This window comes from Schistocerca nitens, chromosome 1 (assembly GCF_023898315.1).
Source record: "Schistocerca nitens isolate TAMUIC-IGC-003100 chromosome 1, iqSchNite1.1, whole genome shotgun sequence".
Taxonomy (NCBI): Eukaryota; Metazoa; Arthropoda; class Insecta; order Orthoptera; family Acrididae; genus Schistocerca; species Schistocerca nitens.
The window spans coordinates 355,683,486-355,697,859 of NC_064614.1; the positions used below are offsets into that span (position 1 = coordinate 355,683,486).

A 14,374-nucleotide genomic window follows, 5' to 3' on the forward strand; every position below is an offset into this window, starting at 1 on the left:
CTTCAGCAACTCTCGGCGACCACCAAGGGACTGTCTTTCACTGGGGGGCAACCTAAAGAGCAAGAGATCATGTTTTCTGCCACAGAAATGACAGTGGTAGTCACCTGCTCAACCATGACGTCGATGTTCCCGTGTGGGGGAGATTCAACGGTGACAGCTTTCCCAGTCCGCCTTGTTTAAGGCCCATATGGGCAGGCGTCCATGAGCCTGACATCGGGGCAGTAACAGGTCATCATGTGCTCCCCAGTGGATAGATGGGAAAAGTCCTGGGCTGCAAATTGATAAATCAATGGCCGAGTAACTACCATGAGCCACAATGAAATGTTTGACAGCCCCAGTATTTAAAAGTAGGAAAGGTTTGGGGAGTTGATCAATAAGTGCAGTTAATACATTCAGGGATACTGCACCATCTAGAGGAAGATATACATTGCAGATAGTTATTTCCTGTGTCGTCCTTATTCTGACAGCCACAGCTTCAAGAGGGGTTTGAAGGGGCACAGTTTCACTACAGACTGAGTTTAGGACATAAACGCAAACACCACCTGACACTAGATTATAGTCGCTATGGTTCCTGTAGTATCCCTTATAGCCGTGGAGGGCAGGGGTCTGCATTGCCAGGAACCAGCTTTCCTGGAGGTCAATGCACAAAGCAAGTGTAAAGCTTAACACTTACCATAGCTCAGTGAGGTGATGGAAAAAACTGCCTCATTTTCACTGGAGGATGATGTCATCTTAAGGCTGGGAAGGCATGGAACATTCATTCAACGAGGTAGTTACACCTCAGGGTCACTTACTGCCACCAACTTTTTGCCTGAGCAATCTATATCCTTTGTGTCTGAGGGTCCGGCGTGATCTAGGTCCTCAATGGACATCAGAATCTCCACCTCACATGCAGACGCAGAGCTTGTAGGCAGCAGAGGCATGGGTGTTACCGCAATTCCCTTGGTCTTGGGGACCTTCTTTTTGGATTTTTCTCGCTCCTCATTGGGTTTCCTTGGCTGGGAGGACTTCACTGATTCAGTCTCCGGGACTGAGGATGAGTGTAAGGCGCTATGACGAGCTGCTTTTAGGCTCTTCAGCCACCGGCGGATGTCATCTTTCCCACTAGCAGAAACCTGGGAATGGAGTGACCCAAGAGACCCCCTCCTAGCGAGAGGAGCCAAAGAGGACTAGAGGACTTACACTTCTACGGCTCAGAAGTGGGGACTGATACCCCCAATGGTTTGGGGAGTGTTGTTCCCAAAGTAGGTGGTGCAGGAGCAACAGGGAGGAAAGTGCCCCAACCATCAAGGTGGCAGGTGTAGTCTCCTGGTTCTGAGAGGCGACAGGAATGCGAGGAACTGATGGGGTGACAACTGTACTCGTAGCTGCAGCGTACGAGGTCGTCACAGCCAAAGGATGTAGGCACTCAAATTTCCTCTTAGCCTCAGTGTAGGTCGGTCGGTCCAGGGTCTTATAGTCCATGATTTTTCTCTCTTTCTGTAAAATCCTGCAGTCTAGCGAGCAAGGTGAATGATGCTCTCTGCAGTTGACACATATGGGAGGCAGCGCACAAGGAGTATTGGGATGTGATTGATAGGCACACGCAATCTCGACATGTGATGCTGGAAGTACAGCAGGAAGACATATGGCCAAACTTCCAGCATGGCTTGACGTCACAGTGGTAGACCATCACCTTGACCTTCTCGTGCAATGTATCACCATCGAAAGCCAAGATGAAGGCACCGGTGGCAACCTGATCATCCCTCGAACCACGAAGGATGCGCCAGACGAAATGAACATCTCGCCACTCTAAACTGGCGCACACCTCGTCATCAGACTGCAGAAGCAGGTCCCTGTGGAATATAATACCCTGGGGCATATTTAAGCTCTTATGAGGAGTGATGGTAACAGAAACATCCCCCAACTTGCTACAAGTGAGTAATGCCTGTGACTGGGCAGAGGACGCTGCTTTCATCAAGACTGACCCAGAGCGCATTTTGGACAAGCTCTCCGTCTCCCCTAACTTGTGCTCCAAATGCTCCACAAAAAACTGAGGCTTCATGGACATGAAAGATTCCCCATCAACTCTCTTACAAACGAGGTACCGGGGTGAATAAGCTTCACTGCTGTCCTTAGCCTGGCGTTCCTCCCACGGTGTGGCCAGTGAACCCAACACCCTAGGGAGATGGGCATCTACTCCACGACATATGTGGGGAGTTAACAGCGCAGGCATCAGCAGAGTGATCCCTGTGTTGCCAGGGGGCCACAACCAACAGGGTACATGGCAGCCCCACCATAACGGACTGACTACCGTGCAGGATATGAGGTGCAAAGAAGTCCATGGTCATCGTAGGGGCAGAAAGCGACACTACATGGTGCATGGTGGAAAACACACCCAGGAAGGTGTCCTTGCCCAAGAGATGGAGAATGAGCGGGACTGCAATGTGACGACGAGACAGTGGGCTAAAGATCCAATGCATGATGGACACAATGCAACATGTAAGGCGCTCTCCCATAATCGGCTCACTCTTTGGGAAATTTTAGAAAGGTCAAACCCGACAGGGGACCATCACATAAAGGCCAAAATGTGCGAGACTCCTTTTAGTCGTCTCTTACAACAGGCAGGAATGCCTCAGGTCAATTCTAACCCCCGGACCCACAGGGGGAAAGTTACCAGGAACAAAAATATAATGTAACATATGGATTATAATTTAGACAGAATAGCAATCTTACCTTAAATTTATTAAATAAATCTGTTTTCTTCATACATGTCAAGTACTGTATAAGGCATGATCCAAGAACTAGGACATGAGCTCCAGGATCCAGATTTGTAATTGCATTTACATACAGTTCTTCGCATTCCTTAACAGATTTCCAAGTTGCTGAAAGGAGGTGATACGCCTTATGACTCTTCTTAGGACGCCTTGCAGCTACAACTATATTTAGAAGCATTGCTTGTACTTCAATCAGGCGTCTAAACTCCGCTTTTGTATTATCTGAACAGTTCTTAAATCCATGCTGCACCAATAAACAAGACCATCCCAAAGCAAATAAACCTGTCTGGGATGTACTGGCACTGTAAACCAAGAAATATCAAGCTTTCCATCACAGAGATAAAACAAACAGAAAGCAATAACAAAATTAACAACATTATGAGAAGGTCACCTCAGTAGGAAGTCACATTTCTTAAAAATCATGCAAAAATGGAATCTATAAACAAATAACAACCCACCTTTAATATGCATACAGTGGTATTAAATAGTAAGATAATGAAACAACAATACTAGGAAAAGTATAGATTGCTAAGTACAGTCAAGATGATCCTTTGAGTTGGATAGGCACAATGAAAAGACTGTTACAAATCGTAGCTTTCAACCAAAGCCTTCTTCAGCAAAGAAAACACACACACACACACACACACACACACACACACACACACACACACACACACACGAAAAGCAAGCACACGACTGCTACCACCGGCAACTGGAAGGCATTCCAGTCGGAGCTGTGTATGTCTTAATTGTGCCTGTCATTGGGTCATCTTTACAATGAACAGTACTCTGCCCTTTTCCTAATATTGTTGATATTCCAACCTGCAGTTTCCATTGTTGATAATGAAACAAGATCGTATAAGAAGAATAACACTGTACAAACAAGCTCAGATACACATTGTCCAGTATATATGAGACCCTAAGTAATGGGGTAATTCTTTTCCAACATACGTATTTACGAGAATTTATGAAGACCACATAAGTGCAGATCTGACAAACAGTGATGAAGAAATACAATGAAGTAGAATAAGCAGCAAGTAACTACAAAGCATTCATCAGGCTATGGTACAAATGCATTGTAACTGCCAATAACCTACGGAATCCAGAACAGAGAGAAGCCTGCGAGCGCACAATTATGTTTTTAGCCATCGCTGACAAATAACATGTTTGCTTGGAGAAGCAAAAATTAAATAGTAGCAACTACTCAGAAAATAAATTTTATTAACCAGACAGGCATTGTCAGTTACACAATTCTCCTGACAAAAGGAGACTGGACAGATCCCAATTTTACATCAGTGCACAACCTAAAATGAATGAATTCCTTCACAGTATTTCTCACAGCTGATTTAATGTTGAATTGTCTCTGCATCAGGCGAGGCACATGATCATGAAAATATTTATCATTAGGAGCAATATAACAAGTATGAAGGATGTGTAAAAGTTGCAAAGCTTGAGCAGTGAAGTTTACATTGCCTTGTCATTTGAAGCTCTGTGTTACGCAGTGCCAAAATTCTCATATCACGAGTCACTCTAGGTCATCCATTTCTTAATTTTCAACGCATTTAATCACACAGCACTTGGTACTACTTTGCCAATCACTGTTTCCCTTACTGTGAAGAATTTAATACAAAGCAACATCAGCAGTGCACTGTCACACAATATCTTCCACAGAAGAAAAGTCTGTGTCTGTCTACACATGGTATTGAATGCCACAATGTAAAGTATATTATTTCTAATGAGTATCATCATTATTAGAAGTAAAAATGGACAAATATAAATTTACAAGCAGCTATGGGAGAAGACATGTATCCCTCCCTGCTTACATTTCCTACATTATCACAAAGGCTGCACAACTGCACTGGCACTTTCCGTGAAGTGTGACAAAGGCCACTGCTACGCCATTACACATTTTTGTCTACAATCAAACCTGAGTTTCTATGCAACATTTATTCGAACCTTTCACATTAAATGGCTTGAAGAATGTATAAACAATTAGGGGTACCCAGCTGCACATTTCTGTGCCTCAGTCTGGTTAGATGGAAAAGGAAGAAATGAGAAAGCACAGTTTCTAATATGTACAAGGATTGGATATACGTCAATCTCCTTCTCTCCCTGTCTCTGTACATTTCCCCCCCCCCCCCCCCCCCCCCGTCAATCTCCTCCTCCTCCCACCCTCTCTGTCCATGTTCACCTCCCCCTTCTCTGTCCATCTCTTCCCTCCCACTCTCTCTGTCCATCTCCACCCCTCCATTTCTCCCCCTTTGGCCTTCAGTCTTTTTTCAATTGTTATTGACAATTCAGATTCTGTAATAGTAAGCTAATCATAAGCCAATGAGGCAGAAATATACAACTTTCCTGTTTTCTGTGAATACTGTATGCGAGGAAGAAAACAAAACGCAACATTACTGTGTATACAATATATGTTTAATATAAAAGAGGGAAACATTCCACGTGGGAAAAAAAAATGTCTGCTTGTGTGTGTGTGTGTGTGTGTGTGAGTGTGTGTGTGTGTGTGCGCGCGCGCGCGAGTGTATACCTGTCCTTTTTTCCCCCTAAGGTAAGTCTTTCCGCTCCCGGGATTGGAATGACTCCTTACCCTCTCCCTTAAAACCCACATCCTTTCGTCTTTCCCTCTCCTTCCCTCTTTCCTGATGAAGCAACCGTTGGTTGCGAAAGCATGAATTTTGTGTGTATGTTTGTGTGTGGGTGTGTGTCTATCGACCTGCCAGCAATTTCGTTTGGTAAAGTCAGATACAATTTATGTTTAAAATACATATACTGAGAACAAATATATATGGGAGAAACAATCTGTCAGAATATTTAAATGACCTGCTGTCATAGATAGAATTGACAAAGGAAATGAAACCATACTTTTTACAGCAGATCATTTTCTTACTTGCTGTTTATTTTAACAGAAAATCTGACACTGTTTAAAAAATATATAGTGTGTGTCCCTGTGAACATTTAAAATTTGTATTAAATTATTTCCTTTATATATTTCATATTTATTTCTATATTATAGTGTGGATCACTTAATACTTTCACTGCAAATGTTTCGGACATGGAAGGCACTATAGATGTGCGGTTTTCACAGAACTGAATTGTAAGCAAGGGCATGTATTTGTAGCCAGTACACAGATTTTGAGATGTTTATGAAAGTGCAGTTATTTATAACAGTTACAGATTTTTAAAAGAGACACTGTCTATTAGCAGTAAAATCCTAAAAGTATGGTAAAATGAGAATATCAGTGGTGTTCGTTGCAGGAAGCCAGTGCTAGTAGTTTACGAGTTGTCATATTATGAATGTTGTAAACACCAACAGCTGTATGTTCCATCCTATTGCTTAGATGCTAGGTAACAACATAATGTTTGTTTACATTGTGTTGCGTGTACACTGCAACGGTCCTGTCAGTTATTGTGCAATTGTGTACACATTAGGATATGCTTGGAAGATGGTATTTCGCAATGCAGAAAAAGTGGACATGCTCGTGGTTATGGTGAATGTAGGAAGAATTCCGTTTGTTTGTGTACGATGTACATTGAAAGATATCCCAGTAGACGACAGACATCGTGACAATTATTGTGAACCTCTTCAAACAACTGCATGTAAGTAGTAGCGTAACATCTAAAATACACAACAGAACAAAACGTGTGACTAGAGACGATGATGAAATTAATGTTCCGGCTGCTGTAGCAGTAGATCTATAAAATAGCTCCTGTACAATTACACCAGAAAGTGGTATGAGTCAGCCAATCTATTATGGCTTCTCCAGCATCGTAAGTTCCATCCATATTACATCTCTCAAAATCAAGTGCTGCATGGAACTCATGTTGCAAATTGTGTGAACTACTGTACACGGGCATTAAGACATGATACTCTGGACATTTCATGTATCTTGTTTATGGATGAAGCATGGTCAAATAAATCTCAGTAACATGCACTACTGGTCTGTTGACAATTTCCATTGGTTTCATCAGCTGGAATGTTACTGTCCATAGAGTTTAAGCATGTGGTGTGGAATAGTGCACCAGTCACCTCATAGGCACATTGTTTGTGGACAGAACACAAATCATGGCCAAGTATCTTCAAGGATTATTTCCAAATCAATGGATTGGACAAAGAGGACCTGTACCTTGGTCAGCCCATACCCACATCTGAAGTCATTGTATTCTTTTTTATGGTGGAAGCTGAAAGACACTGTCTACACGAACACATCAAAGACACAAGATGATATGAAATGTATTACTGCTGCTTGTGCTGCAACTTCTGCTGAAATGCTAGAACATGTGCAGCAATCATTGTATGGCAGACTGCAAGCTTGTATGTGTTAATGCTGATGGTGGTCGTCATTCTGAACACAGGCTTTGAGAGTACACTTGTTTTTTACATGTCAGGTCCCACAGAGGTATTGTATTCATCTTTGTTTGCCTTTCATTTGTCCTAGACTCTGTCCCATTTAACAACATGACACCCCTGGAGGCATATTACAATCTATGTAGGGCTGCACATACCCATGTCTAATTCGCATTCCTTTGTGCCATCACACTGAACAGACAATTTTCATTGTTCACAATGTTCAAACTATGATATCCCACAAAATACTTGTACTACACTCTTGCAAGAGACACCACTGACATTCTCTGATTAGATTAGATTAATTATTCATTCCATAGACCCATAAAAGAGGGAATCATCCTGGGTGTGGTACATGTCAGATAAACGCATTACAAAAATGTAATTAGAAAAACTCGAGTTTAATTAATTTTAATGATCCTCAGTCAATAAACAGTAAAATTATGTACATGAATTAAATTTAAACTTCTAATATTTACAGGTTTAATACTTACATCTGCTTTTATTAAATCCATCATTCAGACATTGGCTAGTTTCTTGGCTATTACAACTAAGTATTGCCAAAAATTGAAGTAAATTATTCATTTCAGTGATACTCCGTTAAGAACAGTCAGATTATGTACAAGATTTAAAATTAAACTTCCACTATTTACAGACTGAAGACTTGCATCTGCTTTCCATACATGCATCACTCACACAGTAGGTAGTTACTTGGCTGTTAAAACCAAGTATTGTCAAAAATTAAAGTATAATAAATTTTCATTAAAATGGTCTACTGCACTTTTTGAGAAACTCATGGATGGAATAGAAGAAGTTGGCCACCAAAAATTCTTTTAAATTATGTTTAAATTGTGCCTTGTCTGAAACTAAACTCTTAATGGTTGCTGGTAACTTATTGAAAATATTCGTTGCTGAATACTGGACCCTTTCTGGGCAAGAGTAAGTGATTTTAAATCTTTATGTATATTGTTCTTATTCCTAGTATTGATACTGTGTACTAAGCAGTTAGTTGGAAAAAGAGATGTATTATTTACAACAAACTTCATTAAGGAATACATATACTGAGAAGCTGTGGTTAATATGCCCAATTCTTTGAATAGGTTTCGACATGATGTTCTTAGATTTACATTACTCATTACTCTTATTATTCACTTTCATACTCTAAAAATTTTTTCTCTGTTTGTGGAGTTACCCCAAAATATGATACCATATGGCATAATGGAGTGAAAATAAGCAAAATATGCCAGTTTTTTTTTATATTTATATCTCCTATGTCTGACATCATGTCTCTACTGTCATTGTGGTACTGCCAACAACAGGCATTGTTCCATTGAAATGTTTGCACCTTTTGCAAATAAAAACACATTCGAAACTGATAACACTATGTATGGGTTGCAAATTTGAGATGCTGTCAACCATTCCAATTTGTGAATTCCACACACAATAGTGTCTTCCATTACCGAAATATTTGTGGTGCAAGTTTTAAGTGATTCACACTGTATATTAAAAGAATAGGTATGTAAAAGCATGTGTATTCACATGCAGCATCATGTCAAGATTTCAAAGTAATTGGCAGTGAACTTTAGACATTTAAGAATTTAGACAAACATGAGAATTTTGCTAACAACTTACCCCCTTCATATACCTACTTCCCAAGTTCTGTGAGTACGAACATACACAAGCGTATTTTTTATATACGAAGATAAACTGAAAAGTTAATATTTTTGGCATTTCTTTCATGTAGTATGCCAAAATAATGGAATGTTATGAATAATCTACATTCATCCGTAGAAAGATATCCAATTTATCCTTTGTTTAACAGCAATAGACAAAATACTAAATGACATCTTAAGCTACTTCTCTTATGAAATAATAAACCAATAATGGTGTGCATCCGTGTGTTCCATTGAGTTCTTGTTTCCATTTTATGCACAACATTTTGAAGGCCAAGCCAGCCATCTTTTACAGATGCTGCAAGTTTTGCTGTTATGCTTATTAACTGCTTGAACTCCAAACTGAATTTATTTATTTATTGTTCCGTGGGACCACATTTAGGAGAAGTCTCCATGGTCATGGAACGAGTCAATACATGAAATTATAACAAGATTGTAGAAACAGATAAAATGAAATATAAGAAACATATTCAGGTGACAAGTCGTTAGTTTAAATAAAGAAAATCAAAAATGTAACACTGGAATTTGCTTAATTTTTTAGCTCTTCCAGGAGCTCCTCGACAGAATAGAAGGAGTGAGCCATGAGGAAACTCTTCAGTTTAGACTTAAGAGTGTTTGGGCTACTGCTAAGATTTTTGAGTTCTTGTGGTAGCTTATTGAAAATGGATGCAGCAGAATACTGCACTCCTTTCTGCACAAGAGTCAAGGAAGTGCATTCCACATGCAGATTTGATTTCTGCCTAGTATTAACTGAGTGAAAGCTGCTAACTCTTGGGAATAAGCTAATATTGCTAACAACAAACGACATTAAAGAAAATACATACTGTGAGGGCAATGTCAAAATTCCCAGACTATTGAATGGGGGTCGACAAGAGATTTTCGAACTTACACCATACATAGCTCGAACAGCCCGTTTTTGAGCCAAAAATACCCTTTTTGAATCAGAAGAATTACCCCAAAAAAATAATACCATATGACATAAGCGTATGAAAATGTGACTGCTGTTAGTCTTGCACCACTATTTATCACTGAGTTTGATTTCCAACACCCACTATGCCCTTTGATGTGATCAACAACAGTTCACAGATGGTTGGAGTCTTGGCAGCGAGTACACATAACAGCAAAACTTCGAGCACCTGACAAACATTGCCAAGTCGGTTGTCGAAAGATTGTGCATTAAATGGAAACAACAACTCAGCACAACATCCATAAGCACACCATCAACGAAGCATGCTGAGAAAACCTGAGATATCAAATAACACAATGTGTAGACTTTAAATGCGAACATTTTAGGTTAGGCTTTACCGTGACTGTTACTGACATTAAATGAAACAACAAGTTTACTGTTGTTTCATTTAACGATGTGTAGAATTCGATTCTGCAAATTTTCCTTAAACATTCTTTAATACAAAATGGGGAATTTGCTTCATATTCATGTACACAATTTGTAATGATGGAAAGTATAAATACGACAGTCCACTGTACTAAGGTGAACTCTTTTTTACTAGACAATTGCACAGTTACATAAATCATTACAGAAAACATAAATTGTATTACTGAGGTAGCGAGGTGCCATTATATAGCAGTAAGACTGCCTTACTCAGCTAATCTTAAAATTATGATGATGAAACAAAAATTAACTTACGTTGGTGAGAGAGTTTTATAAAAGTTGGCTACATCACTGAGGGTTGCAGTCAAATGCTTTACAGTCCAGTCTGTATGCTTTACGGTTAGTTCTGCAATTAACTGTTTGACATACGCTTGTGATGTGCTGTCCCTGTATCTGGGTAAAGTTAACTGTAGAACTTTGCAAATGCCTCGTACAATATTTTCCGTAATACCTGTAAAAGTTCATATAGTATGTGAATATCACTAAAGAACACTAAAATACTTAATGCAAATGTGCTGTAAGCAAGAAAACAGTTTCTCATCTTAAAATTTAGTACTGCATAATACAGTAATAAAGCATTCTGCAAGAGTAACCACAAGAAAATATTAACAAAAATAATTCAATATTCATTCTCAGCTGGCAGTACCATTAGAATTATATTCAATTAATGAATCTATAAATAATAAATTCTTTCTTTATAACTCTACAGACTGTAGATGGGGAAGATCCTGCCATCATGAACATGTTGTAGACGATAAAGAGATAATTTTCTATCAGTCCTTTATCCTCAGAACTGAAATAATCAATCTTTAAGCCAAAGAAAGTCTTGTACCAGATACCATTTGTCCTTCCTTCCCCTTCTTTCAAAGACTAGTGGAATATCTTCCTTTGGCGGAAAACTGTTCATACACACATAAAGTCAGTCATTTAATAAGATGCTCAGTAAACAGTGTCAGCCTTTCTACTCCTAGTTTCGGCAAAGGAGCACCAATTATTTAAGTTAGCTAGCCTGAGCAGTTTTCAAGATGAAATTTCTGCATTGAGATGTTACTACTGGTGTTATGCTGGGTTCGATATTGATGCCACTACTGTTATAAATATAACTGACCTTTCATTTCACAACTGTCAAGCAGAAATAGTTCCCTTTGCTCAATGAGAGCAAAAAATTAATACAAGAGGCGGTCAATAAGACATGCAACACGTTTTCCTGGAAACAAATCGGTTTTATTCAGGATTCCAATATGCCCATTCTTTTGGCAACAAAACCACATAATCTTTGTTCAATGCAATGGCTTTATGCCAGCTTACTGGGAGGGCCTGTATGCCTACTTGGCATTACTCTACAGGTCAACATCAGAGCCAACATCTTGCTGCATCAATAACCTCCAAATCATCAACCTGCTTCCCATGGAGTGCGTCCATATTGGGCTAAACAGACGGAAATCTGAAGGTGCAGGATCAGCATTATAGGATGGATGAGGAAGAACAGTCAAATGAAGTTTTGTGAGCTCCTCTGGCATGTGTAGACTTGTATGAGGCCTTGCACTGTCATAGAAAAGGAGAAGTTTGTTTGCATTTTTTGTGGCAATAAACTTGCTAAAGTCATTTCTTCAATTTCCTGAGGGTAGCACAATACACTTACAAGTCAATTGTTGCACCATGAGGGAGGACATCAAACACAATACCCACTCCAGAGTCCCAAAAGACCATCGTCATGACTTCACCGGCTGAAGGTGTGGCTTCAAACTTTTTCTCCAGAGGAGAGGTCATGTGGCACCACTTCATGTGCTGCCATTTTATTTCTGGTTCAAAATGATGAACCTATATTTCACCAATTGTGACAACATCCAACAAAAAACTGTCATGACCAGCCTCATAGTGTGCAAGCAATGCTGCAAGATGGTCCTTGATTGCTCTTTATGGTCTTCTGTTAGGAGGCAAGGAACCCAGCGGGCACACACCTCTGAGTACCCCCACTGGTGGACGAATGTGTCAGCAGTACCAACAGAGACATCCAATTGTGCAGCAAGGTGTTTGACTGTGATACATCAGTCAACTCTAATGAGTGTGTCAGCATTTTATAACATTACAGGAGTCACATCTATGTGTGGCCGCCTGGAACGCAGAATATCGGACACGTTTGCATGACCTTGTTGTGATGACGACAGATGTCTCATTCAACAGCTCACTGTGATTTTGTTCACTTCCAGGTCTCTGTAGACATTCTGCAAGTGCCTATGAATATCTGCAATGCTCAATGACAGCTCTTGGCTTGGAACACGCCTCCGTTACAGATGTCATTTTGAAGGCTGCGTAGAGATTTCCACCTATTGGAACTTCATGAAACTATAGGGGCTGAAGCAGAAATGTTCCACAATATGTCACAACAAATTCCTTATTTTTTCCAACTGAAACTGGCCAAGAAAAAAATATGTCCCATTACTTCTTGAATGCCCCTCGTATTTGACGAGACACACTCTGTCAAATAATTATACAAACCCAAATCTACCACGTGAGAATAGTTCACCGTAACACTGCCTAAGACGATAGTCCCTGGATGTAAAAAGCAATATGAAATAATCTGAATAACTGTGGCTAGTATTTAGGGAACTAGAACGAATGTGAAGTGGACATCTAACAAATCCAAGTCCCATTATGAAAGAGGTGATGACTGAGGTGATTATGCAACTGTCTTCTTCCCTCACCTTTCCCTGTCTCTCTATGGGATCAACACTGTTATATGGGTTTTAGCAGTGTTAGTACCAGCTGGTGACTGGGTGCCCTTGTCAACACCATTATCCTCCCCATCGATGGAATTTGTGAACCCCATCTGTTTATTTCTAAAGTAAAACATATGCTCAAGTGTGAGAAAGTTTTCTATATGTTTGTGTACCTGAGGCAGGGCTTTGGTACCAGCCTAGTATTTACCTAGTTGGATATGGGGAAACCACATACCACCCTGTTGTCACAATAGAGCACACAGTTACATTATTGATACCTGTGACAAGACCGGACTTTTACTGATTTTTTGGACAATAATGAACTTCTATAATATTGTTATGTTTATTTAAGGATTGTTGAGCATCTATTCTTTCATACAAGTGGTATTAGCTGTGACAACCTGCCTGTCCACTACTGCAAACAACTGGCAATTAAATTTGAATATATTTTCTACAGCCTGAATCTCACTAACCCACAGATTTAAAATAAATACCACGACATATTTTATCATTCAGGTTCAAAAACAGTAAATAGTTTCTTCATAAACCAACAACGGCATGTCACTTATTTAATTGTATCTCAGGGAGATATGCTATATTTTCAGCACTGCATAAAAGTAAAGCACTAATGAGAACATTTTAAAAATTTTTACACATTATTCTGTTATACCTATTGCTGTTGTAATTTTGAATTATTTTGCAGGGTACTAAGAGAGAAAATTGTATCCCCCAAATTGTCCCTTCCAAAGATGAAGAAAACAGAGAAGGATGAGAGAAGTACGATTCATCATGTCATACAAAAGGTAAAAAGGTCTGTTTCTGTGTAAATGGCACGACAACTTGGTGTGGAAACAATAACTATTGTTACAAAGATGTCTTCAGTGGTCAAGGAAACACATTAAAGTTCTTCCTTCAATCCTCTATCCTGACAATACGACAAGCACATGTGTAGAACTAGTCCAATGGATCAAAATGTTAAACAAATTAAACATGAGTGCAAATTACACATTTAAAGCAAAAGTAACTAGTTCAGCTGTCACTGTACACACGGCCTTGATACTCTACCACAAAAATGGAAAACTCTATAACTTAAATTTCTGATAAAGTGCCTAGGTGTAGTTGCGGAGGTATGTGATGCCATTGAAAGGATTTGGACAAACCCCACATACCAACACTCAAATATCATAGCAGACGACTTCCAGTATGATGAAATGAACTGCCTGATAGTGAAAATACTGAAACTCAAAAGAAGACGATGTGTTGGAATAAACTAAGATGTCAGCACGTACCCAGAGCAAGAAATATAATGTGGAACTGTGTGTGGAATGTTTTGCAACTTATCATACCAAGTATTAGTTACTTTTGCTTTAAATGTGTAATTTGCACTCATGTTTAATTTGTTTCCTTCAGCATCAAAATAAGTAACCTTTTCATAACACTGGTGTTTTGCTCTCAACAGAGCTTAACATTACATATACAGG

General features: G+C 39.6%; 1 protein-coding gene across 1 annotated transcript in view; it reads right to left on the minus strand.

Moving 5' to 3' along the window:
- LOC126248822 (eIF-2-alpha kinase activator GCN1) overlaps window positions 1-14,374 on the minus strand; it is a 282,568-nt gene that overhangs the window by 239,109 nt on the left and 29,085 nt on the right. The window contains exons 3-4 of the mRNA XM_049950239.1: window positions 10,429-10,624; window positions 2,716-3,058 (exon numbers count right to left, since the gene is read on the minus strand). Coding sequence (XP_049806196.1) covers window positions 2,716-3,058; window positions 10,429-10,624 — 539 coding nt within the window. The remainder of the gene's footprint in view (window positions 1-2,715; window positions 3,059-10,428; window positions 10,625-14,374) is intronic.